Source organism: Charadrius vociferus, unplaced genomic scaffold, assembly GCF_000708025.1.
Source record: "Charadrius vociferus isolate BGI_N301 unplaced genomic scaffold, ASM70802v2 scaffold213, whole genome shotgun sequence".
Classification (NCBI taxonomy): Eukaryota; Metazoa; Chordata; class Aves; order Charadriiformes; family Charadriidae; genus Charadrius; species Charadrius vociferus.
Genome location: NW_009647828.1, coordinates 2,340,250 through 2,365,473, shown reverse-complemented (window position 1 = coordinate 2,365,473; position 25,224 = coordinate 2,340,250). Strand labels below are relative to the sequence as shown.

The window sequence follows — 25,224 nt, the reverse complement described above, 5'->3', positions numbered from 1 at the left end:
CTAATAATGAGACCTATTTTAAAGCATATAGGATTTTTGTTAATGAACCGTTTTAATTTTCACATCATTTTGATAACTTTATGATTAGTCTATTTCCTTTAATATCCAAGAGCAATCACCAAACACAAGTCAAATGACACAGTTAATTTGAAAAAAATACAACACAGTGTATTAAAATGTAAATCAGGATTTAGGGACATGGTGCATAACCAACATCTGCCTTTAACATTGAAAACTGTATTTGTTTATTATGAATCAGAATGTGCTCAGATGAACTTATTTTAGGCTAAATTCTGATTTCAAGTGAATGTGTTTTCATTAATTCAGCGGGACAGGGCTTTTACAAAAGATCTGCTTGTTTCTCAATAAAACTTCCAATTAACTCCACACACAAAAAACATAACTCTTATTACTATACAGAGAAAGAGGATCAAGCCCTGAGAAACATATACCATAACTGAATGTATAGCAGTTAAAGAGTAATAAACATAAGGATTTCAGAAAATTTATGAAGATTCATTATTTAATAAAAAGGACAAATAGAAGAATTTTAACCAGATAGCATATTGTTCCAGCTCCAGGAACTGCTGACTTAGCAGAAATAAATGCAGCATTAGCCAGAATGTGAAATAATGACTCATGTGTGTCTTCTAGGGTCTATGTTTCACAGCAGTAAGAGGATTTTTACAAGTATCTAAATTAGAAATTATTTCTCTAAGAGTTGGGCTTATGCATATTTATGTAGCTGTGCTTTTCAGTCAAATGATAATACTTAAACACCACACTATTCTTCTTAAGCACAGGGATTTTCAGAAATCAACTATATAGATTCATTTTCACAACAGTATATTTAATTCAGTAGTAACAAGACTGAAATTGAATCAGATGAACTGTCTTAGCAATTTATGCCATCAGTAAGAAAGTTATAAAAAGAAATTAGCTGCATGTTTCCAATTATTTTCAGTGTTTTCTTATTCAGATCTGATTGTGGTTTTTAAAATGACTAAAAAATGGTCATGTTAATAGTCATGGGGTTTTGGTTTTGTTTTTTTTTTTTAATATCATAAAAATGGTCATTAACAAAGACAGGAAGCACTCTTGACTATATACTAGAGGATTTCCAACAGCCAACATACATTCTACTTGTAGCAAACCTCTTTCTCAATCCATACACTTGATCAAGGAAATATCCACACAGCACTATTGCAATTTTTGTGTTTCAGTTACAGCAACATAACCAGTCCTTTCAGAATGCCTTATTTTTCCTTCTTTCCTTATAGCCATAGGCTTTCTACCTACACAGCAAATTTCAAACAGAAGATCTTACACCTCTCAGCAAGTCACAAATCACATTTTTCTTCTTAGACGTTTTTGAAGACCCTGCACTCAGTCTTCTATGAGACCCAAGGACCTAGGAAGAATGTATTTCTGGAATATTTCCATCCTTTTTCAGCCTCGAGGATGAACAATCTACAGATCAAATATCTCCAGTATCTCTGACCACTGAAGCCCAGCTCACTATTTTCACGAGCAGTTATCTCATACTGCATGAATAAATTTAGGAAGTCCTGTATAGGTTACATGCAAACACCATTACATTTTAAACAATAAAGTGTGTATCTATGAGGGTGTATAACTGATACAAGCCAGCTTTCCTCACTGTAAAACAGAAAATTCAGAATCACGGAACAATTTAGGTTGGAATGGACTTCTTGAGGTTACCTGCTTTAAACACCTCCTTAAAGCAGAGTCAACTTTGACATCAGGCCAGGTTGCTCAAAGCTTCATCCAGTCAAGATGAAATCTCCATCCTTGGGGATTTTCCAAATATCTCTGCCCCCTCTTCAGTGTTTGATCACATTCATGGTTTGTTTTGTTTGTTTATTTGTTTTTTCTCCAATATCCAAACAGAATTTTCCTTCAATCAGCTTGAGGCAGTTGCAGCTCATCCCAATACCATGAACCTCAAAGTAGACTCTAGCTCCATTTTCTCTACACCATTCTACTAGGCAATTGAAGACACCAACACGATCCCTCCTCAAAGCCTCATATCCTGCAGCCCAAAAATTCCCAGTTCCGTGAGCCCCTCCCAATTTGTCACGTCCTGCAGCCCCCTCATCATCTTGCGTTCTCCGCTGGATCTGTTTAAGTCTGTCAGTCTTCCTTGCACTGGGAAGCCCCTAAACAGACCTGGAAGGTCTGATGTAGTTTCATACATGCCAAATATAGGGGCAAAAATTACTCCTTGATCTAACATCTACACTTTTACTAATGCAGCCTCATAAGCAGCTGATCTGCATGGCTGTAAGGGTACACTGCTGACTTAGGTTGAATTTGCTGTCCACCAGGAACATCAAATGCTTTTTTTTGCCTGGATGCATTCTTAACTCTCATGTCATACAAAACGTACCATACTGACCAGAACTAATTCTTGAGCCTCTCTCCGCTTTTATAATAAGAAACACTGCTGGGAAAGAAAACCTGAGAGGTTCTAAGGAAAGAAACAGAACAACTACACTTTGTTTAAAATATAATAAATAATGATATAGTTACCTACTGACAGATGGTTATTAAGAAACATTATTATAGATATTTAATTTAAATTCTAAACTTTTCCTCAAATATCTTAAAAGAACAACAGGTTTTTAAGCTTTGGGAAAAAGAGAATGGGGATGAGAACCTGCTACATGACAGCTCTTGACATTCAGTTCCCACAGAGACACTATTTTTTGCTTCTGAAAGTTTTTACTCTTTTTCAAAGAAAGCTAGGTATCTAAATGCAACTTCAGACTACATTACTGACATGTACAATGTTCTTACACACATATTAACATTATGTTAACAAGGAAATAATGTCTTCTTGGATGGAAGAAAAGAATAGTTGCCAGGAAATCTGGCTAAATAAATTCCTTCAAAAGTCTCAAGTCACTTCTTTATAGCTAGTTATTGAACAATGAATGTAAATGAATCGGAACATTTTACATTTCTAATTAGTTAACTAACATTGAAGCCATAAATCAAGGACTGACACCATAATTCAGGACTTATGTTCCAAGCCTCTTTACAACTGCAGACAGATTAGTGTAAATGTACATAATTTTTGGCTTCAGTTGCTGAAACGAAGTCCAAGAAAATTAATTGAAATATAATTGGAGACTTATTTGAAAACTGTTAGACTTGTGATAACATCTTCTTTAAGTACATTACAGTTAAATATTATCTCTTGTACTCTCCATTTCTTTTAAATTATATAAAGGTGTGTTTATAGAGTAGTTGTTGTAACTTATAATGAAAATTGTGACAAATAATATTTTTGGAGAAAAAAAACACACAACACACCAACAAAATGATCTGCAGAGTCTTCCTGTTTGTATAGTTGTCTGTATGTGTGTAAAAGGGAAGGTCAGATTCTTACGTTCATACAGACACTCCTTTTCTAGAATTCCCCAGTTAATTACCTCTCATCCAATCACTGACTGAGAACAAGGAATTCAATATTTCCTTGTGCTGCTTTAGTTTTTCTATTGTGTAAAAAAATGACAAAAGTAATGATGGCCTTTATTGTGCCCTTTAAACAATTTACTGTGCTCTGTTCTTTAAAACATACAAAATCCCCAATTACAAGTTATTTCCTCCTTTGAATTATCAAATCATATAAAAGAAGCCCAATATCAGTTTATTCTGTTCTAATGGGAAGTAACCTTCTTATTTAAGAAAAGGTACATTTTAAAAGCAATAATTGGAAAAAAAACCCACACGCACACAAACCCAAGCCAAACCTAAAAAAACCAACCAATTCATGCTGTGGAAGGAAGAAAAGTTGAATTGATTTTTCAGATTCATATTCTCAAAGACAGGAAAGGCATCTTTGAGAGGATAATAATACAGTTCTGAATCGAATATGAGATTCTATGAGGAGGAAAAAAATAAAAAGTAAAGTTTGAAAAGTACAAGACAATCTAGTAGCGCACAGCTGATAAAGCAGCAGCTGCAATCATACCAGTGTCTAGCTGGAGCTCTGTAGGTGGAGGAATTATCCAAGATAGAACAGAAACATCTTTCAAGTAAGACACTTCTGTATAACACAGTTTTACAAAAATTTACCTCTAAGACAATTCCAGAAAACTCAAGTGATATATTATGTACCATGATAAACAGCACAGTACAGCAGAAGAGACACTTCAATGGAATTTAGGGCTTTGTGGTTCCTTTGTTGACTCTTGTATTAAACTGTTGTGTAGCTCTGGACAAATGATACTTTCTTTCCTCTATTTCTTTTTTTACATTTTATTAATTCATCTATTTAGCATGTAAAACCTCCAGAGCAGAGACCTTTTCCTAACATGTTTCTCAGTGATTTAGCACAACAAAAATACAATTTTTAAGGCAAATGCCACTGCAAAAATGAAAGGTATGTCAGAAGAGGGAATCAAAAACTCAGTGAAAAATGCCATTAAAAACTCAAAATGATAGATGTCTAGGGTAAGCAATGTCACAACCACAAGGCAGTATGAAAAACTGTCTTTATGTAAAAAGGAGCACATAATACACTGAGAGACCCAGTTTTTCAGAACAATCTGGGAGAAAAGACTGTATAAATAAGAGTATTCAGTGTATTTCTTTGTCAGAAATGCCTGCACTACCACGAAAACAAATGCAGTGTGCTCGCAGGCGTGGTTTATGTACATATGTCAGTGTCCCCCAAAGTGCTAACAGGGCTATTTAGTTCCTGTTTAGCTATAAATCAAATGTTTCTACTTGCCACTATGCAGAGTTTCACAGACATACCATAAAGGTGTAATTTGAAGAAATATGAACAGTGTGACAGCTCAGTGCCTCAGGGGGGAGGAGAGTCCCCCTTCCTCTGCCTTTTCCAGCTCCCCAAAATGCATTCCTGCTCACTCAACTCCAGTACTGCAGCTTTTTGTTCAGCCAGTCTGATGTGTTAAAAGAACAGAGCACTAATTCAGAGAAATAAGTGCATGTCTTTCCTTCTGGCACAGTGGGATGACTAAATTCATAGTAGTTTGATGAACATCACGCTCAGGTAGAAGTACACATCCCAGTAGCAATAGCCCCCACATCCACAGCCCCCAGTAGTCATTTCGTGACTCTGTTCTCTAAATATGAATGGCGATATTGTTTCCCTGAAATATTGGTGGTATTCACTTATCACATACTTGAGTTATATAAGCATCTCAGATGTGCTAAATAAACATACTCAAAATAGTACCAAGTGTCATCTAATTGGAAAATTTCACTTAGTGTTATTTTTGAGCTGTTATATGTAACTGGAGAAAATTTAATATGTTTTTGACTTAACAGTTCAGATATTCACACTTATTAAAGAAGAAATAAGCAACCTGTAATAAATCGAATAATAATGGAATAATTGTATTGCTACAGAAAGCATATTTCTCTATAGAATTGTCAATTAGGTTTATTTAAAGTGTGTTTCCTTTGCATGTTTCTACTATCTCTAACAAATTTGTTTGGATGAGTGTTCGCTACAAAAACTCCTTTGCAAATAAACCAGTTATTGTCCTACTACAAAGTGGTTACATGTATTTGACAGAAAAACACACAAAGCACCTGGCGTGATGGCATACTACTTTTTCTACCATCAAAACAATGCAGTGGCAATGTGGTACGGTTAAATTTACAAGTAGTACTTTTGATTGCTAAATCTTTTTGCAATACCAATATACTACACAAGAGCATTTCAGGGGAAAAAAAAAACACATAAAAATAAATAATCAAGAAACCCACTAGATGGTGCTCTTACACAGAAAATACAGATCAGCAGCGCCCTTCTCACTGCTAAAGGTGAATGAAGGTAACATGCTCCTGTTATTAAGGAAGAGTGCTTCCTATTGCAGAGGTCACATTTTGGCTATGTATTTAATACCAAAATCCTGTCATGTCCAGTGCTGTCCCTCGTACTTCAGAGCTGAAATTTCCACAATAGCATATATACATTTCCATACATACACGAGCACAGACAACAGGTTTACGATGTCATGAAGCCAACTACTAAGATTAAAAGTAGAATGAACTTCTGAAACAGGTGATTAAGCAATTTAGAATCATAGAATCATAGAACAGTTGGCTTGGAAGGGACCTTTAAAGGTCATCTAGTCCAAAACCCCCTGCAATGAGCAGGGGCATCTTCAACTAGATCAGATTGCTCAGAGCCCCGTCCAACCTGACCTTGAATGTTCACAGAGATGGGGCATCTACCACCTCTCTGGGCAACCTGTGCAAGTGTTTCACTATCCTCATCACAAAAAACTTCTTCCTTATATCTAGTCTGAATTTACCCGCAATCTAAACTCGATTTGAGTTTCTTGCTGCTAAATTACTCCCGTTCTGCATGGAAATCTCTGGGGGGAAAAAAAAAAATCCCCAAAAGTAGCACACAGAAGGGGTTCTAGTAGGCAGGAAAGGACAGCAATGACATAGAAGAAAAAGCTTGTTCAACCCTTAGCATCATCGGGACGCTGAAAATTTACTCTATATTCCCATCTCCTGAAAGGTTAATTCAACAGCCCCAAATGTATTTTAGTGCAAACAGGTAAAGTTTTTAGGTATACTGTAAAATACAAAATTGTGCTGTTGTTCATTATTTTCTTAGAGACGACCAGTCTGTGATTTTTCCCCACGTAGGGGAGATCCAAGGAGTGCAGAAAGTGCCAAAGGATCTCACTACTGAGTAGGAGCTTTTGAAGCATCAGGATGCCGCCCTGCTCCCTTCACAGGTGAAATGTTCCAGTTTAAAAGCTGCTTCAGCTCCACAAGGGAAAAAAAAGCTGTATTTCATTCAAAGTCATATAATGAGGTTATCTGAATTTGCAACACTTTCTCCAGTGCACACTAACACGAGTGTCCCTATTTAAATTCAATATATACCTGCTACTATACAGAAACAGCCATTTAACTGTGATCCCTAGACACTAGAACTCAACAAGTCTACCTTCAATTTGCTATGTGGGACATGCAGTTGTATTTTTGCAATTGTTTCTTATGATTTCAATGTTGAAACAAAACATTTCATTTCTTATTCACATTTTGTCCTTTTATCCCCAGCATCCCAAATCACTTCTCTGATGAACATATTTTAAAGTAAATTGAGATCCGTAAATATTCTGTGAAATCCATTCTCAAGCTGAACAACTAGTACAGTTATTTGTCCAAAAACCAACAACATTTTAAAGGTACAGCATCTCTTCTGTCCACTACCTTTATGTCAAATTTTGACTGCTCTTAATTTTATTACCAAAAATGTAACCTTTCTATTGTTGCAGCCAAGTATTTTGTCTTTTGTTTGTTGTTGTGTTTTTTCATTACATGCCTATTAGATCTTTCACGCTGTTTAAGGAGCACTGCATTCACTAGCCCCGCAAAATATTCCAAAAGATTATTAATATCTTCAAGAAATATGTTATGATAGTCCATTTATTAAATATGAACTTCATTTTATATCCTGGAGGACAATGACCAGTGTCATCAGACACTTTCTTTCTTCTAAAACATAGTCATCTCCCAAATGATAGCCTTGCACTTTTCAAAAATTTATTAAAGATTGAGTTACTCTGCCTGGAGTTTTTCTGTTCAAATCCTTCTCATAGCAAAAAAAAAAAACAAACATACATTTTCAGTACCTCGGGACCTATCTCAAATATAGAAATAAAATCATTTTAGTTACTTCTTTCAGTTCTTAACCAGATCCATTCCTTTATAAACCAGGTTATTTTCCTATTTATTCAAGAGTCAATGTGATTTTGAAATCAGGGTAAAGGGGTGACACACAGGCAGGGCAATTGAAGATGTAACACTGATCAATATTGCTGGCAAGCAACTTTAAAGGCAAACGGATCTGTGCACACACAGAGAACAACAAATCATTGGAGTATTAAAATAACATCAAGTATAGGGTGTGTCTGGATTAACACATATTAAAAACCAAGTACTATATATACATTTTAACAAATGCAATATCATTTTATTACACTGATAGATACAGAACTTGCCAATTTATTATACACACACACACACACAAACACAAGGAGAAAGTCAGCTAAGCAGACCCATCAGTCCTGATATTTTCTTTCTGGAGCAATACAAAAGACAAGAGATATTTGCTTCTAGCATCAATGGAAAGCGGTTTTTGTAGTCCTTTTTTTCCTTTAGGTATCTCTTTCCCCCATTTCTAAGTCACAGGCTAAACTCATCCTTGACTCATAATTTTTTGTAGACAATCCTAGCCTTGCTCCAAACACAGAAATACTCCTTTTTTATGGGTCTATGCTGCATGCACATTTTTATATTTACAAAACTGTTACACCTAACTTCACAGTACTGTACAAGAATGCTTACCTCATTTTTCATATCAAAATCTAAAGCAACATTTTAAACAATTCTATATATTTTTAAGTATTTTAGGGTGCCCCATTTGAAACCCCTAGAATTTGAATTTCTGCAGTGGTTAGCACTTCTAAAGTTTTGCCAGCACATCCCACTGACACAGCTACATTTCTAGAAACTAAGAAATCACAATTTCAATCCATATTCTGAAAGGAGGCACTCTACTCATCAGAGATCCCCAGTGCTCAATAAATACTATTTCTGCCTGTCGCTGCCCCCTCTCCAGTCTATCATGCTGAACGTGTCCCTCCCCTCACCTGCCTGCAGCCCTCGCTGTGGCAGACAGCCACTCCACCTCTACTCATCCCATCACTTTATACCCACATATAAATATATTTTTCTATCGGCATCCCACATATACTTTTACCTCTTTCCAGTTGCCAGCCACACATTGGAATGCAGATGTCATTTATCTTCACCTCAGTTTTCCTCTAGCACAGATTTCCTGGTCTTTCTCAATTCATTTCTTCGTACTTAGTCATTTTACTATCTTTTTATCTACCTCCCCACTGCACTCCAGTTTGAGGGGTCCTGTCTCTGGTACACATGATGATGGCTATGAGGAGAGCACGGTGGGTACCAGAGGAATCAATCACACAACACTCAACACAGGACTACACAGCAGTCTCTTGAAAATCAGAAAAACTGAGACCTACTCAGACTTACCAGACCAAAACTACCATTTCTTCGGCATAAACGGAATATTTTGAGAATTCACAATAAGTTCTGAACAACCCTCTCTATGTAACTTGCATAAATTTGGGCAAGTTTTATGAGAGGAGTAAAAGGTGAGTCCTTAGTTGCTGTAAGAACCCAGAAATATACCAAATTTTAATAATAAATTACTTTGCTAATAAATCCAGGAATATGTGGATTTAAATTATCTGAAATTAAAGCAGGAATATTTAAGCTTAAGGACAAAAATTGAGGCATTAAACACGTACTTCTGTAATCAATCAACTTCAAACAGTACTTTAAAGTAGAAAATCTGATAAGAAACAGATTCATGAACTCTCTTCATTTCTACATAATTTATCTCTGAGAAGCAATAAATGATAACTCTTTTCAAAACTTTGCTGCTAATAACTTACAGGCGACTTTATACCACAAGTCACCATTGTGCAGAGTATGACAATTAACATGACACTTATTTAATCACAATAGCTGCAGTGCTTAAAATCGGTAAAATAATTATTTATATTACATGGGATGATATTTTCATTGATAAGGTACTGAGAAGATTTATACTGCGGTTATTAAGGCACAGAATGCTGATTCTGAAATTTGAAATAATGAAGCCTGAGAAGTGTCAAATATTATGAAAATATTACGGGTAAACTTAGTTTTAATACAGAAGAATTATCTTGTCATGTAATACAAGGTTTAGTATGCACTTCATACCAAATTCAAATTGATCTCAATCAATATGACTGATACTGTAAAATAAATAGACTGTAAAATTATTTGTACTGGAAAATATAAACTTCCTTTCCCTTGCTGAAGTAACATATTGCCAGCATAAAAATCAAGCTTTTTTTCTCCACCACTAGTCTCACTAGTCTGGTAATTTTTCTTGCTTCCTTGCTTGTAAAGCATAAGGGTAAACTCATGATCAACCCATCATTGCAGCTATAAAATTCAGTTTTCCCAAGAGTTTAGGGAATGTCAGTTCTGTTGCAAAATTAGGTGTGAATATATCTCATTCAACAGCTATCATTGAGGCAAAATAGGAAACATGGTTAGAAAGCAGATAAAACAATAGTTTCAACCTTTGTATCCTCAGTAAGTCAGAGAATAAAATTTTCATTTCATTTCTTAAAATTAGAGAAATTTCTCAAAAAAAGGCTGGTTTTCCACACAAAATTGTGAACAGAACACGGTATTACGGCTATAGGTCTCACATTTGCTTTTATGGTGCCTGCAACATCATGTAAAATGGAAAAGATTTTACCTGAGGAGAAAAACGATGAACAAATATTCTCACAAAGAGGCAGGGGACAATATCAGATATCTCGTATAGTCTTCACTAAATGTACTTTCACTAAGCACAACGACTCTCTTTGCATTGAAGAGCAGCCTTTTCCAGAGAGCAGCAGCATCATCAGTTTGTCACATGTTTCCTTTTACTATTTGTCAAACCTCTGCTGTCCATAACATGCAAAGTCCCACACAAAAGCCAGAGTACAATCAGACCAAACAGGGATATTATTCCCAGGATCTTACCAGTAAGGGACCTGTGAGCTGAGAAGGTCCTGAAAACCATGCAGATTTACTTAAATCCCAACCTACAAACATTTTACGGGAAAAAATATAGACCCAGAAATATAGATATAAAAAAAAAAAAAAGAGTAAAAAAATATTCGTAAAGATGAAACTGGAGTCAACCTCTGTGTTCTGTAGTAGTTCTAAATGATTTTACCCTCTTTGTTTGTCTCTTCCTACATCTATCCACACATTTTCTGCCATCATGTTTCCATCCCTATTCCCATTTCCCTTTTGCTATTATTCATATACTCATTCTCTGCCTGTTCTCAATACTTTACTCAATACTTGAACTTCCTTTGATTCTACAATGCTTACCCTTTCTACTACCATTTCCAAAGTAGACCAAATGACAGTAAACCACAGAGGTAGAAGAGAAGCCCAGTCCATCACAAGATGAAATGAACCACCTGCACTGCACCTCCACTTTCAGCCCTACATACAGCAGGACTAAGTAGTGCCTCCGGGTGGATGACAAATGCCTGTGTTGCAATGTTATATATTAACCAAAGTGAAAAAGACACAATTCCCTAATTATAATTTTAACAAACTCTTACCCAAAGTCAGAACAAAAGAGAAAAAATATATTTTCAGATAGTGCCTTCAATTAATATTTTTTTCACTTTCTAAAGAACAGTAATCAACTGTAAGGTAGGGGAAAAGCATAATAAAAAACTGGCAAAGAAATTAAAAGTTTAACAATTAGCTGTTATGAAAGTTGTTTAAGCAAGAGTGTAGCTCTTTCTGGAACAGAGGACCCAGCACTTTGCCTGAAGCTGAAGTGACTGGTATCAACTGTGTTTGAAAGATGCTTTTTCCGTATCTTTGATTAACATAATTCACGATTCAAGTTGAATTGTAATGTTTCCAGGACACTCAGCTCTGCCACAATCTTTATCTTATTGTCTTGACTTATTGACTTGCCAGACACATATGATCGTACCATTCAACAAATCACAGAACTTGGTCACACAACTAAAACGCCACATTAATCAGACTTGTCATTATTTAGAATTACGTAGCTAGATTTTTCAAGGACGCCAGGGCAAAATAGGACTTCTTTCTCTCTATCACAGCACCTGCATATGAGCGCAAATAACTCCTTATAATTCAAGTCCATTAGCAGCAAACAACTATTCCTCATTAAAAATAAAACAAATCAATGTCTGCACTTTGCCTCTGCAGTCTGAGGAAATGGACCTGAATGAAAAGGGAAATTTAAGTCCTGTTCAAGACCCACTTGGTTAAAAGCATTGTAGATGTCACGGAGAAACACTTCATTTTCAATAAGTTTCTGATACTTACATCAAATTCATTTAGTGCAGCAGCAAGCTCTCCTATGCCAGTGTGCCCCTTGTTCTCATCAGTGGGTGAGGTGGCCTGGGCAGCATTGGAGATACCAGCAATTGCTTCTTGTACTTGCTTGAAGACATAGTCTCTGTTGGCCCTAGTGGCTGCAACGTCAGGGTGACGGAGAAATGCTTGGGAGGCGGTATACAACATAGTGGCATTCTTCTTCAGAGCACCTCGAGCTGCAGCCATTTCATCCCTGCAGTGAGGATCTTTCAGTTCCTATACAAAAACATGCGATTTTTATAGGTGTAAATGATTTTTTTTGTGTTAGAATGTATTGTTTATACAGCTGAAGTGTCTCTGCATAAACACCATACAGTGATTTAGTAGAGATGGAATCAATGACAGAACCTAGAGGGGACCTACAGGAAAGAAGGGGAGGGCCTCTTTATCAGGGAGTGTAGTGATAAGACGAGGGATAATGGTTTTAAACTGAAAGGGAGTAGATTTAGATTAGATATTAGGAAGACATTCTTTATGATTCTATGATCTACCATAAATCATAGAAAGAAATCTCCCTACTGCCCAAGAAAGTCCATTCCTTCTGTGCACCTACAGCTGTTACATGCTGCTCACAGTATCTTCTTATCAAAGAGTCTATATGCTTCCCTTATTCAAAGGCCTGCAGAAAATGTGTATAAAATATTCAGAATTACTCTTCTTGTTTGACTGGATTCAGTCTGCTGATTCCATAAAGGCAATGTGAGTGCAACAACCTGTTGCAGCAAGTGCCATAATTTTGCAAGTACTATACCTATGTCCTCCTTTATAAACTCATTATAAGGCAGAACTTAAAAAAAAAAAATCAAAATAAAAATATTACATTGATGAATATGTTTTTAGTTCTTAAAGACCTAATAAATATGCTCCTCATTAATTTTAGCTTTTCCTTTATGTTTTTTCTATTCCTCATGATTTAGTATTAGGTTTAATTACATATGTTCGTTTCCCCTGACAACAAGCATCAGATGCTGTATAATATGTTACCAGAATAAGATGACATTGTATTATTGTTATTTAATCCATTAATTTATTTATTTGTAGCATATATCACACTGTCCATGAAAGCCTTTCAAACATTAGGTAAGGTAGTCCTAACAATATTCACAAAGAGTAACAAAACATTATTACTTCTATTTAAAAACTAAGAACAAAGAAGTCTGCAGAGCTGAATAGTTCACTTAAGTTCACATATAGAATCTATGGCAAAAATTAAAAAAGAATCCAGATATCCTGGGTTTAAAGGTACTACCTATTGACTAATTTCAACCACACATGACTGACAGGTAGCAGCTTTTGGAGAGAATTAAGTTCCTAAAAACTTTACCAGGGTATAAAACAGAGAGATTAAAGGAAAATGTACAAACATGTAAGTACTAAGTTCCACTGCTATCAAGATTTTCCACAGTTATACGGAAAACCTTACTGGCATTATAAAAATGCACCTTAAGAAGAAAATTTTAAAAGGCTTATAACTAAGATTTCCCATTATCTTTTCATACCTCCAGTGAGAACTTGAGACATAAACCTTCATTGCCTTTCACATTTTTCTCTTTTTCCATACTTGTAGCTATACCTCCACAAGAGAACTGTCTGAACATACAGGATAGTACTGTTCACATAGTGACTAGATTTTACATTTTTAATTTATTTAATTTCAGTATGGTTCTGAAAATGTTATATTTCATAAAAAAAAAAAAAACAACCAAAACACGGTAGGGATACAGAAGTAAATTGCCATTACTGTAATGTGGAATATAAAGTAAATAGGTGGATAAATATAGAAAGCCAGCATTCTGAATCCAGTCTGCTATGCAATACAAACACAACGCACTCCTGAATGATTGGTGATATTCAAATACAATCAGAGTTGCAGAGACCTTATTCAACTCTCCTATGACAGCACTGTCAGGACTCTTAAAAAGAAGAGCGTGCAGGAAAATGTTAGCTTTAATGCAGAGTTGCATAATTGCAGCCATTGAATAAATGTTACCATTACTTTCTGGTCATTTTTGCATCTGCCTTAGTAATGAACGAATAGAGTACTTGTGTTTTTTCAAGTATCTGAAAATTAATAATGATGGTTTTAAACACAAAGTAGATTTCTGTTCTTGCTGAATTTGAATTATATTAGACTACCAAAGAGCTCGTGCTTTACCAGCTATCAGAGTGACCTCAAATCAGCATAGGTTAGAATTCAATGGGAATAATCGTCTAGTGAAAACTATCATTAACTTCCTGAATCACTTGCCTTTTCATCATTCATTACATTATTAATTGAAGACACTTGGAAAATATTCTTAAAGAAATTGCATTTTGAAAAACTTTACCACACTCAAAAAAATAATGTGATTAAATTACAGGCCATGACACAGCAATTACTTATTGAACATTTTAAACCAGCATAAACTACAAGATCTTTAGAACCAAGACTAGCTCTCTCAATCACTGCTTTAAAACGTACTCACCTGTTGTCGTCTAGCAGCTACGTAGTTCAGTTTTACCATCTCTTTTCCAAATTCTTTAAAGCGATTCGCTAAATCTTGCTCATTTGTTGCATTTTTCACTGCTTCTAGTGCTTCCTCTACCTAGAACATAATATATCAACTGTGTTATCATTTTAACCCAGGTGCATTCTTTGACAAAGTCTATAGTTATTATACCCAACACTCTCTATTATATGGACCCAATTTAGTTTTCACGTCCATCACTGTACAGTGGCTTTATGATAGTCCCACTCATTTAATTAGGATTCTCAATAGAGAAGATGTCTGATTGTCATTCTGCATTACTTTCCATTTACTGTACTTTGGTATCATGTAAAACTAATGTAAAAGGAAAAACTATATTAATTTCCCCACTCACACTTATCAGACGAAATGCTTAGTATTTGCAGGTTTTAAAATGAAATAGATGAATATGTTCTTAATGTGTGTTACAGGATTTATGGGAAAGCAAAAGGAAGTTATTAATTCTGGACAAAAAACAACATTTAAAAAGGAAACTCAAAATTACTATTAAGATTTCAATTTACCCTGATATAGCCAAAACATGGTATCTTTGTGAAATAAATGAAACAACAATAGTTTCAACCGGGAATATATTTATTATTTCTTTTTTCTTATCTCTCACTTTTCCTTTTTCAGTTACTGAGAAAAGAATCTTCCAAGAAAATTGTAGTCATCCTGTAGCTAACAGGCACAGATATAAACCCCCAGTTATACCAACACGTTAATCTACCAAACCTATTGTGAAACTTTTCCTTATATACAGCAAGGAAAAATACCTGAAGGGATAAAATGCTCTTTTCATACAAGTAAAGGAAATTTTCCTATCCCTAGATGAAAATTCAAGGGTTTATTTCTCACCCTCAAAAGATAAAAATGTCATTCCAAGCAAAAAAGATCGAGAACTGAAAAGTTTCTATTCATCCTTCTTTCTAAAAATTATTGCTTCAATTCGCGACAATGTGCACAAGCTTTCAACAACAGACAATTTTTCCCCTCTAAGAGAAACAGCTAATTCTGAAAGGTACATGCTCCTATGCAAGAACAGAGGTTTGATACTTACTCTCCAAACACCGCTGGGAATCCATAAATACAGCAGTAGCTGGTGTCTAATGAATTCAGAAAGGCACAATTATGTGCAGAACATGCCTTTTTATCATTTGTGTTGTTCTAACTGTGTTTTCCTATCAGCAAGAGAGGACATTTTTATTTTGAGCTTTTACCTACTTACTTTGGATTTAGAAATTACAGGGGAGTAGCAAACCCATATATTTCTACAGAAAAATGTATAATTCAAGCACATAAATCCATACCTGTTATGGTGGAAATTTTATACTGAGAGTTGCAAGCTACACTTTATTCAGAATCCAATTACCTCCTCTTTTACTCTTAAAAAGAACAGCAGTTTTTAAAGCTGAACTATCTGCCTGCCTTAACCGTTAGCAAAAATTACAAAAGCGTCATTGTAGGAATGAATTTGTTCTTGCACGATTCCCAGCAAAATATGAACATCTTTTTTTCAGATCAAGAAGCATTTATATTAAACTACCTGAAACTTTCATCTTCAACATGTTTGTAATGATAAGCGCAGGCATGATATCTGATACACATTTTTATAAGTCCTTCCAGCCTCCTATTAAATGAAATTACTAGAGAATTTGTTACAGATTGCACTCTGATAATCAAATTTCAAAAGATGTTGATCATACTCTAGTATGTCAGTCTTAGCTTACACCTGCCTTTGAATGTCACCTTTGAGCCAATACAGCACTGTCCCTTCATCAATGTTGTACGATATAAACACTTTTCCCCCTAGTAATTTATTTTTTGTTCAACTAAAATTAGTTTGCATTATAAAACAATAAGACAAAAATATTTACACTGTCAATCCTCAGAAACAAATTACCCTTTTAAGCCAGAAAAAAAAAAAAAAGAACATTTGAGGTTCATAAGTTGAATATTGCTAAAACCAACCAGAGACATCTGGCTTCTTGGAAACAGGATTCATAATAACATGTGATAAATGCTGAGACTACAAACCACATTGCCACACACTGCCCTTGCAAATCTAGGGTGCAAACTGTCTAAGTAAATACGCCCACTTACAAAACAGTATTGGATATTTGTGTTTTAAATAACAGAGTACACTGCTGTAGCACAAGAAAGAAATCTCAAATGCGAGAACAATATATCTCATCACCTATGAAAGACCTTGAATCTAAATTTTAATTATAAAGTTTAGAAAAATCTGTTGTTTATAACGTTAAATTGTTAGTCTCACTAGCACAGGATTATTTGAATTACAGTTACATGGAGTACTATACTGGGGAAAAATTAAAAGCATATTTGAGAGAGACAATGCTTACACTGCACGTAATCAGAGCCACATGCTGACAATTACAAGAGCAGCATTCTGTTCATTAGAGCAGAGCTTACTAGAATCTGTGCAGAAAAAGCTGCCTTTTTCATTATGAAAACTGTTTTCAAACTATTTAGCTTATCTTCAGAGTTTGCACGCTGAAGAGTTTTCATTGTTTTTCCAGAGCATAATATCATTGTACAGTTACACTGTTAAAAGGGCAAATAATAATTAAAAAAAAAAAGAAAATACTTTTGGGATGGTTATTAGAAAGAAGTAACTCTCCATCTCCTCTGTTAAACTCACACATGCTTTCTGCAGGCTTTAAATATTCTGTATATGAGTTTCTGCAAAGATTTGTTTTGTTTCAGAGGTTTTTGCTTATGCAATAAAAGCAAAATAGTCCAATAACTAGCAAAAAAAAAAGCAACACCAAAACAAAACATAACATTTCCCAGTTTCAACTGCAATGTCTTTTAATATTCCCGTATCAAAACCTGAATGGTGGCAGCCAAGTGTGAATACAAATCCATACCAAACTATCTGGCAACATTTAATTCCTCTTTATTCTATTTTTCCTCTTTGATGACTGATTAGATACTTGTACTATTGTCTTCCTCCAAATTAAAGATTCAGTCTTCTGATATATCCAGAAGTTGTGCAAATAGCAGAACAACTGTAGTGCCTAAACTCTGCCACAAGATAGCAATACTGAGTTAGTCAACCGCCTGGCGAACAGGCAAGGTGAGTTAAGTACATCCATCTGTTCAGTTCAAAGAGCTGCTTAACAGCAGTACTAGCCCAGGCACTGAAGATATCTGATAATCTTTACTTTTAGTCTCTGAAAACTAATTTATGCAAAATTAGAAAATGAATAAGACTAATGTAGAAATGTGTTCTCTCCTGCTTCTTGTTCACCACTTTAGGAAAAAACAGTGAAATAGAGTAAGAAAACTGAAGTGACATCTGTGACTGGTTTTTTCCATTTTTCTACACACAAGACATGCAAAAAGAATACATAATGTTAAAAATGCATACAATTTTCAGATGTGATAGAAGCCTCATGACATCAGCCATATCAGCCAGGATGAGTAAACGGGTGACAGCAGAAAGCAAGGCACGAGCAGCCCGCACCATGGTGCCCCGTTTCACTGAGGAGCATGGATCGTCAGCAAACTCTGAAGAGGCAATTCTCATTGTTTCTCCTAGAATTGAAAAAAAAAAAAAAAAAGTAATTAAAGATAAGTTTTACACTTGTACTTTTTTCCAGAAAGTTTAAACAAGTCAATAAACTAACTGCTGTTAGGAAAAAAATAATGGCTTAGCTACTGAATATTGAATTGCTCAGGAGAATTTTTTATTTTTTATTTTTTGAAACACATGCAGCAACTCCCTCAATACTCTCCACCTTTTTTTCTTTATTCCCAAACTGTTCTTCTTCTGGAGCAGTCACCTGTAACAACTAAAAAGGAAACCAAAACATCAAAATAGGCTGCTGAGTGCAACCAACACAATGTAAGAAACACAACAGTGTGTGTTATAGAAATACAGAACTCACCTGCACTGGTAGGGAGGATGGGACAGAGCACCCCAATTGCATCTCTCTACAAATCAGGCTTCAAACTACATCCTTCTCCTTCACTCCTACTCCTTATTGCTCAGATACTTAGTCTGCTTTTCTCCACCTAGAAGAGCTATCACTCCTATTAAAAACTTTTTTTTTCCTCCCAATCATAGAGTCATAGAATCACTTCGGTTGGAAAAAGACTCTTAAGACCATCGAGTCCAACCATTAACTTAACACTGCCAAGTCCACCACTAAACCATGTCCCTAAGCACCACATCTACGTGTCTTTTAAATACCTCCGGGAACAGCGACTCAGCTACTTCCCTGGGCAGCCTGTTCCAATACTTGGCAACCCTTTTGGTGAAGAAATTTTTCCTAATATCCAGTCTAAACGTCCCCTGGTGCAACTTGAGGACATTTCCTCTAGTCCTATCACTTGTTACTTGGCAGAAGGGACTGACCCTCACCTCACTACAACCTCCTTTCAGGCAGTTGTAAAGAGCAATATCTTAATAGAGAGCCGCAATCTTTAAAATTATTATGAAGAATGTTATTCTAGGCAAGAGGGAAAACATGCACCACTTCATCCTTTTAGGAAATGAGCAATTACACCACCTTACTTCTTAACAGCATCAGCTGAAAAGTAGTGAAGTGAAAATGCATCATCTTTCTTCTTAATTCAAGAAATGGGAGACAAATTATACATTAAAAAAAAAAAAAGAAATTTAGTGATTATACTGTTAATCCAATCTATGAGAAAAACACTTGTGTATTTTAAAGAACTTCAATAGGCTACGGAAAACAACCCAATACAGAAACCTCTAAACCCACATCCTAGGTGCTCGCTGTCTTGCTGTCTCTTGCTGCATCTGCACACTGTCACATACCAGCTGATGAGTCTCGCTCTGAGCCAGTTCTAATTAGCTTAGACTGTGCCATGCTGATGACTCAAGTTCCAAGCTAGTGTAGCTGCGTAGGGCTGCCCTGCTGTTGTGCAGCTTTACTAACTTCAGACATGCTTGGGTACCTCCAAAATGTGTTGCGTTCTGCTGTGTAGGCTTGTGAAAAGCATTTAAAACAAGCCAGCCCAGCCACGGAATATGATCCCATTGATATATTACCTGGAATTATCTTGTGGCTATGCCAAGCAAAAACTGATTTTTAAGATGATCTACTGACTTAGGTTTCTGTATACTGTTATGCTTTGCTGAAAGAAAGCTTGGTATTCAAGTTGCTTTTTTTAAAAAAATTCAGCATTCTCTAAATGCTTCCTAAACTTTCAACAGTTTCTATATTTCAGTTTGCTTGTTATGATCTTCTTTTCAAACCATAATTCTGTCTCTGCGCAGCTGAATTAGAAAGTTTATATTAATTTTCACTTATCTTGCTACTATACTGCCTAAAAACCCACTCCATCCTATTTTTCGATCTGGCAGAAAGAGCATGTGCTCTGCCTTGTCAGGACTCTATGCATGTGGTGCCCCCCCAGCCAGTCAGGGGCAAAGACAAGGTTCAACCGCACCCGCCTTGCTCTTGGTGCGAACAGAAGTCTGAGTTTTTATGGTGTTTTCTTCTCTCTCCAGTTGTTGATTTTTGTAAAACTTTTTTTTTTTTTTAATTATGTTTACATAGTTTTGCATAGGTTGAAACTGGACAGCAATTTAAATATATTAGGATTTACCAACAGATCAATAATTACGCAAGCCTCCTTTCCCTAGGAAATCAGGCTGAAAGAAGAGCAAACACCATTTTGAGTGAGACTTTATATTTACTCAAACTTAGCTATTATTAAAAAAAAAAAAAAAAATCCTGTTTGTCTCTGGTGTAGAAACTCAGAAAGAAAGTGCATTTAATGTGAAATCAAAGCATATTTATATTGCTTTTAAGACCATTATAACAACATCCCAAAAAAAATCCTAGATGGCATAACTTCCCATAAGACAATGCGAATAGTGGAGAAGAGCCTTAAGACAGCCACAGTGAATAATTCCCATCAGAACTCTTTTCCTTATTATATTACCATTAGGACTGCATGTTCTTATTATAATTTGTGTGCAGGGTATCTTAGATGGTAAGCTGATAATATACAATTTTGGTAGAAAATATTCAAATGCCTCAGTTCTAAGGCTGCGCACTTTTCTTAGATTTCCACAAGGTTGCCAAAACTCTCAAAAGATTTCTTAAGAGACGAGGAACAGTCAGTCATTGTCAGATAAAGAGACAACAAAACAAATTTCTAAACATGCTTAACTGTTATATTGCACAGCATTGTAGAGTCAGAGTTCTAAGTACCTGGTCTTCACAGAGAAACAAGGTTTCTGCAGAGGAGGACCACAGTTTGCTGTACCTACGTTCCCATGAGTTTTACCCATGCACCAAAAATCACTGAAATTAGGAGCAAGGAACTTGAAGGCCACGAAGATTTTTCTGACACATATTTTAAATCAAACAGTTATTGGAAAAAAATATCAACAACTCTCAGCTGGGAATTGGGAATGAAATTTCCACAAATCTTTTTTTTTATTATTATTTTTGAGTCAGTGACTCAAAATATTCCCTGTAAAAGGAGGAGCTAAGAGCGACCACAGAATATCTTAGAGTCTAGCATGTGGGCTAGAGTTAGAGTTGAATTTCCTAACCTAGGAATTTGGTCCAAAATGTGGACGACTGAATTCATCTAATCAGTGTAACAACTAGGAAGGCATCATCTTCGCTTCAGTAATTTATTAAAGCAAACCAACTATCACAGCTTCTTGTAAAAAGTTTGATCCAATACGCATGCACTTTTAGAGCACATCTAGCTGAAGTAACCCAAGGGGATACATACAGTGGTATGAAGTGTCCAGCGAGGTTTTCTGATATTTAAGCTCTAAGTTAAATTTGGATGAGACGGAAGTGATTCTCAGCATCCATCAATAAACGTTTTGCATGTGAAAGTACTTGAACTTTAGGTATATCCAAGATGAAATGGCAGCCAAAGCAAGCTTTAGATTTTGGAATCAGATGCTAACAAATCGTGTAACTTCCATTTTGGTACTGAAGAGACTTTAAAGTTTTCTGTGAAATTAGTAGTCTGTAGCTTCAGATAAATATTAATATTGAACTTCGAAAGAAGGAAATAATATTTGGTAATTGGCCAGTGGCACCAGGAAAGCAAGCAGGAAAATTATCTTCTTAGGCTTGACTATCCAAAGAGATAAAACTAGCAAATATGTTTGAAAATCAAATCTGAACAACAGGGGGAAAATACACGGACGGTCAAAACAACAGTTTAAAAAGTTTGGATTCATTATTTCATTTTAGAAAGCTTCAGTTAGGTGAAATAAATCTTCTCCAAAATAATTCAGAATAAAACATTAAATCAACATAAACAAATAAGCAAATAAAAAAAAGTATCAGTATAAAAGTTAATAGCAGGTTGTTTAAACCTTACAAAGAACTAGTAGTTCCCAATTTAAAATCTAATAACCTAGACCCAGCCATTATTGGGGAGGGAGGTTTGTCTATCTCAGTGCCAATTAACATATTTTTATCTTTATACAGCAATGGTATCAAATCACAGTTAGGCCAAAGGTATTGTTGGAGCTACAGCTAGTCAAATTATTTTTCAGAGAAACCTTTTTATCTGGAAAAAGCCAATGCTACTTTCAGTTACCCATTTCTTTCCAAATTCATTTATTCTGTAATCTATATTAATTACTTTCAGTGAAAATCAGGTCAATGCAAGAAACACAGGCATCTTGAGTCATCAGGTCTGCTTCCTTGCCACTGCAGACAGTCATGTCATAATATAATTAATAATAATCTTAATATGATAATAACTGCGCTCGCAAACTTATCAAGTTTCCATCTTAGAAACAGCTCAGACATTTAACCCCAATTAATCCTACTGGAAGCAGGAAACTCATTCCAAAATGAACTCCAGAATCTGACAGGTTTTTTTCATTAGAGACACTTTAATTCCATACTGACTGTATTTGTAGATAACTTATATCCATTTCTTCTCATGCCCCATTTGTCCTTCAATTTAAGTACTTATTCTTCTTCCACTGTGTTTCCTTTTGTCACTTTTTCGCTTCATGTATTTTTGTGATGAGTCGTGACAGATTAAAGGTAGTACTTCAGTCTCTTCTTATTGCATAGAATATCCATTCCTATAATCATTTCAGCAGCCCTATGAAACAATTATGTTTCCGGAAAACATGTGATAAGGTCTGCATTTTTCTAGGTGATATCATTCACAGCTACGAGAAATACTTCATCTGATACCTTGCAACATTCATATACCTTTTTCGTTAGACAAATAGTGTCAGCCATTTTCTTGCTAAGACCCACATACTAAATTCTTTGGCACCTCACATTGAGAAAAAAGTGTGCCTTTGATTTACATTTTGTAAATGAGGAGTCTTAGTTGGATTAGAAAGTGATTTAAAAAACCTAGGACATTCAGTAGAGAAAGTCCCTGATAGCCACATTAAGAAACATTCATCATAAGAAGAAAAGAAAACAAAAAACCCAAACCAAATAAAAAAAAAAAACAATACCCAAACCTCCCCATCCACCCCTGCCAAAAAAACCCTCAACGATGAAATCCAGCTTAATTCCTCAATTCTTATGATTACTGGTAGAACTACTGCTTGTGTGAAGTTAGGACTCATAGCTGGACAACATTTCATTCACCCAGATCCATTTTGGATGGGGGTGAAAGGTTTTTACTTCTTTTAGAATTCTTATCTTTTTGCCTAATGCAGCCCAGGATACCATTGGCCGCCTTTGCAGTGTTGTCAGCAGGTTGAGGGAGGTGACCCTTCCTCTCGACTCAGCACTGGTGAGGCCGCAACTGGAGCACTGTTTCCAGTTCTGGGCTCCCCAGTACAGACAGATATGGACAGACTAGAGAGAGTCCGATGAAGGGCCACGAAGATGATGAAGGGACTGGAGCATCTCTGCTGTGAGGAAAGGCTGAGAGAGCTAGGACTGTTCAGCCTGGAGAAGAAAAGGCTCAGAGAGAATGTTATCAATACAAATAAATAACTGAAGGGAGGGTACACAGAGGATGGAGCCAGGCTCTTTCCAGCAATGCCCAGTGACAGGACAAGGGGCAATGAGCATAAACTGAAAATCAGGAGGGTCCTTCTAAACATCAGGAAACACTTTTTTTACTATAAGGGTGACTGAACACTGGAACAGGTTGCCCTGAGCAGTTGTGGAGTCTCCATCCTTGGAGATACTCAAAAGCCGTCTGGACACAGTCCTGGGCAACCAGCTCTAGGTCACCTGCTTGAGCAGGATGCTTAGACCAGATGACTTCCAGAAGTCCTTTCCAACCTCAACCATTCTATGATACTGTGAATCTGAGAACAGCCACACAACAAGCCACTTTCCTGCACTTGAGTAATGACTAGAAGATGTGTCCAAAGTTCTTATTAGGTTCTGGGGTCTCAACAGCTTAAAAAGGTTTAGACCTACAGCTACCATCTCCCAACATCACTATCAACGCACTTAGCTTGCTCTGACAGGATTTAACTGGGGGACCTACTCTACCTATCCTTCCTTGATGGGTAATGCAAGATTAGATTCAGTCATAGTCCGTCGCTTTCTCCTAACAAAGTTACAGCACCTAGCAATGAAGTCTTTTAGACCCCATTCTCAAAAAAAAAACCAAAAAAAAAAAACCAACCAAACCCTTTTCCCTTAGATTTTTAAACAAAGATGTCATTTCTGTTTGGATATTAAATTCAGGCACTCATACAGGAGCAGTTAAAGATGTCTTTACATGTATTTAACCAAAATCCCGCACACATACAAGTCACCTGGTAATTCAATGTTATTCAAGTACTGTAAGCTTAACTTCTGCAAACAGCAGTCAACAGATGATTGCAAAGGTCACCAAAATTCTGCATGATTCAGTGCAACTCAAAAACTGAACATGCCAAAAAAAACCATCAGAATCAAGGCCTCTTCTGTTCCTCACACCACCCCACCAGCGAGTAGGCTGAGGATGCACAAAAAGTTAGGAGGAGATGCAGCTGGGACAGCTGACCCCAACTGACCAAAGGGATATTCCATACCATACGACATCATTCTCAGTATATAAACCTGGGGGAAAAAAGAAGGAAGGCGGGGGGGAAGGGAATTCAGAGTTATGGCATTTTGTTTTCCCAAATAACTGTTATATGTGAATGAAGCCCTGCTTTCCTGGAGATGGCTGAACCCCTGCCTGCTGATGGGAAGCAGAGAATTAATTCCTCATTTTGCTTCACTTGTGTGGCTGTTGCTTTACTTATTAAACTGTCTTTATGTCAACCCATGAGTTTTCTCACTTTTATTCTTCTGATTCTCTCCCCCATCCCACCGAGGGGGCAGTGAGCGAGTGGCAGTACGGTGCTTAGTTGCTGGCTGGGGTTAAACCACAACACCTATTCAAATTTCTACTTCTCATCATTATAGTCTTAAAATGGAATAAGGCCAAAACAATTGGAAAGGTAAGTGATTAGTACATACCGTCAGTGAAAATCTACATGAAGGAAAAAAAAAAAAAGCAGAAAAACAGATGAAGTCAACAAGTCTATACATTTTTTCCTATAATTTTACATACATATACACATACACATATTCAAAAAAACTATATACACACACATCCATTTGGAAATTTTATATTTTCTGTATATATTTCCAGAAACGGTATTAAGTTGATTGCTTCCTATTTTTCACTGAAAAGAAAATATTTGTATTATAGCAGTATCTAGGGA

The 25,224-nt window shown here is 36.0% G+C and overlaps 1 protein-coding gene across 5 annotated transcripts in view; it reads right to left on the bottom strand.

The window, feature by feature from the left end:
* The window catches only part of CTNNA2 (catenin (cadherin-associated protein), alpha 2), a 460,517-nt gene that overhangs the window by 367,880 nt on the left and 67,413 nt on the right, over window positions 1-25,224 (bottom strand). For all 5 annotated transcript variants that reach the window (XM_009882507.1, XM_009882503.1, XM_009882504.1 and 2 more), the window contains exons 3-5: window positions 17,944-18,110; window positions 14,508-14,627; window positions 11,992-12,258 (exon numbers count right to left, since the gene is read on the bottom strand). In XM_009882507.1, the coding sequence (XP_009880809.1) occupies window positions 11,992-12,258; window positions 14,508-14,627; window positions 17,944-18,110 (554 nt within the window). The remainder of the gene's footprint in view (window positions 1-11,991; window positions 12,259-14,507; window positions 14,628-17,943; window positions 18,111-25,224) is intronic.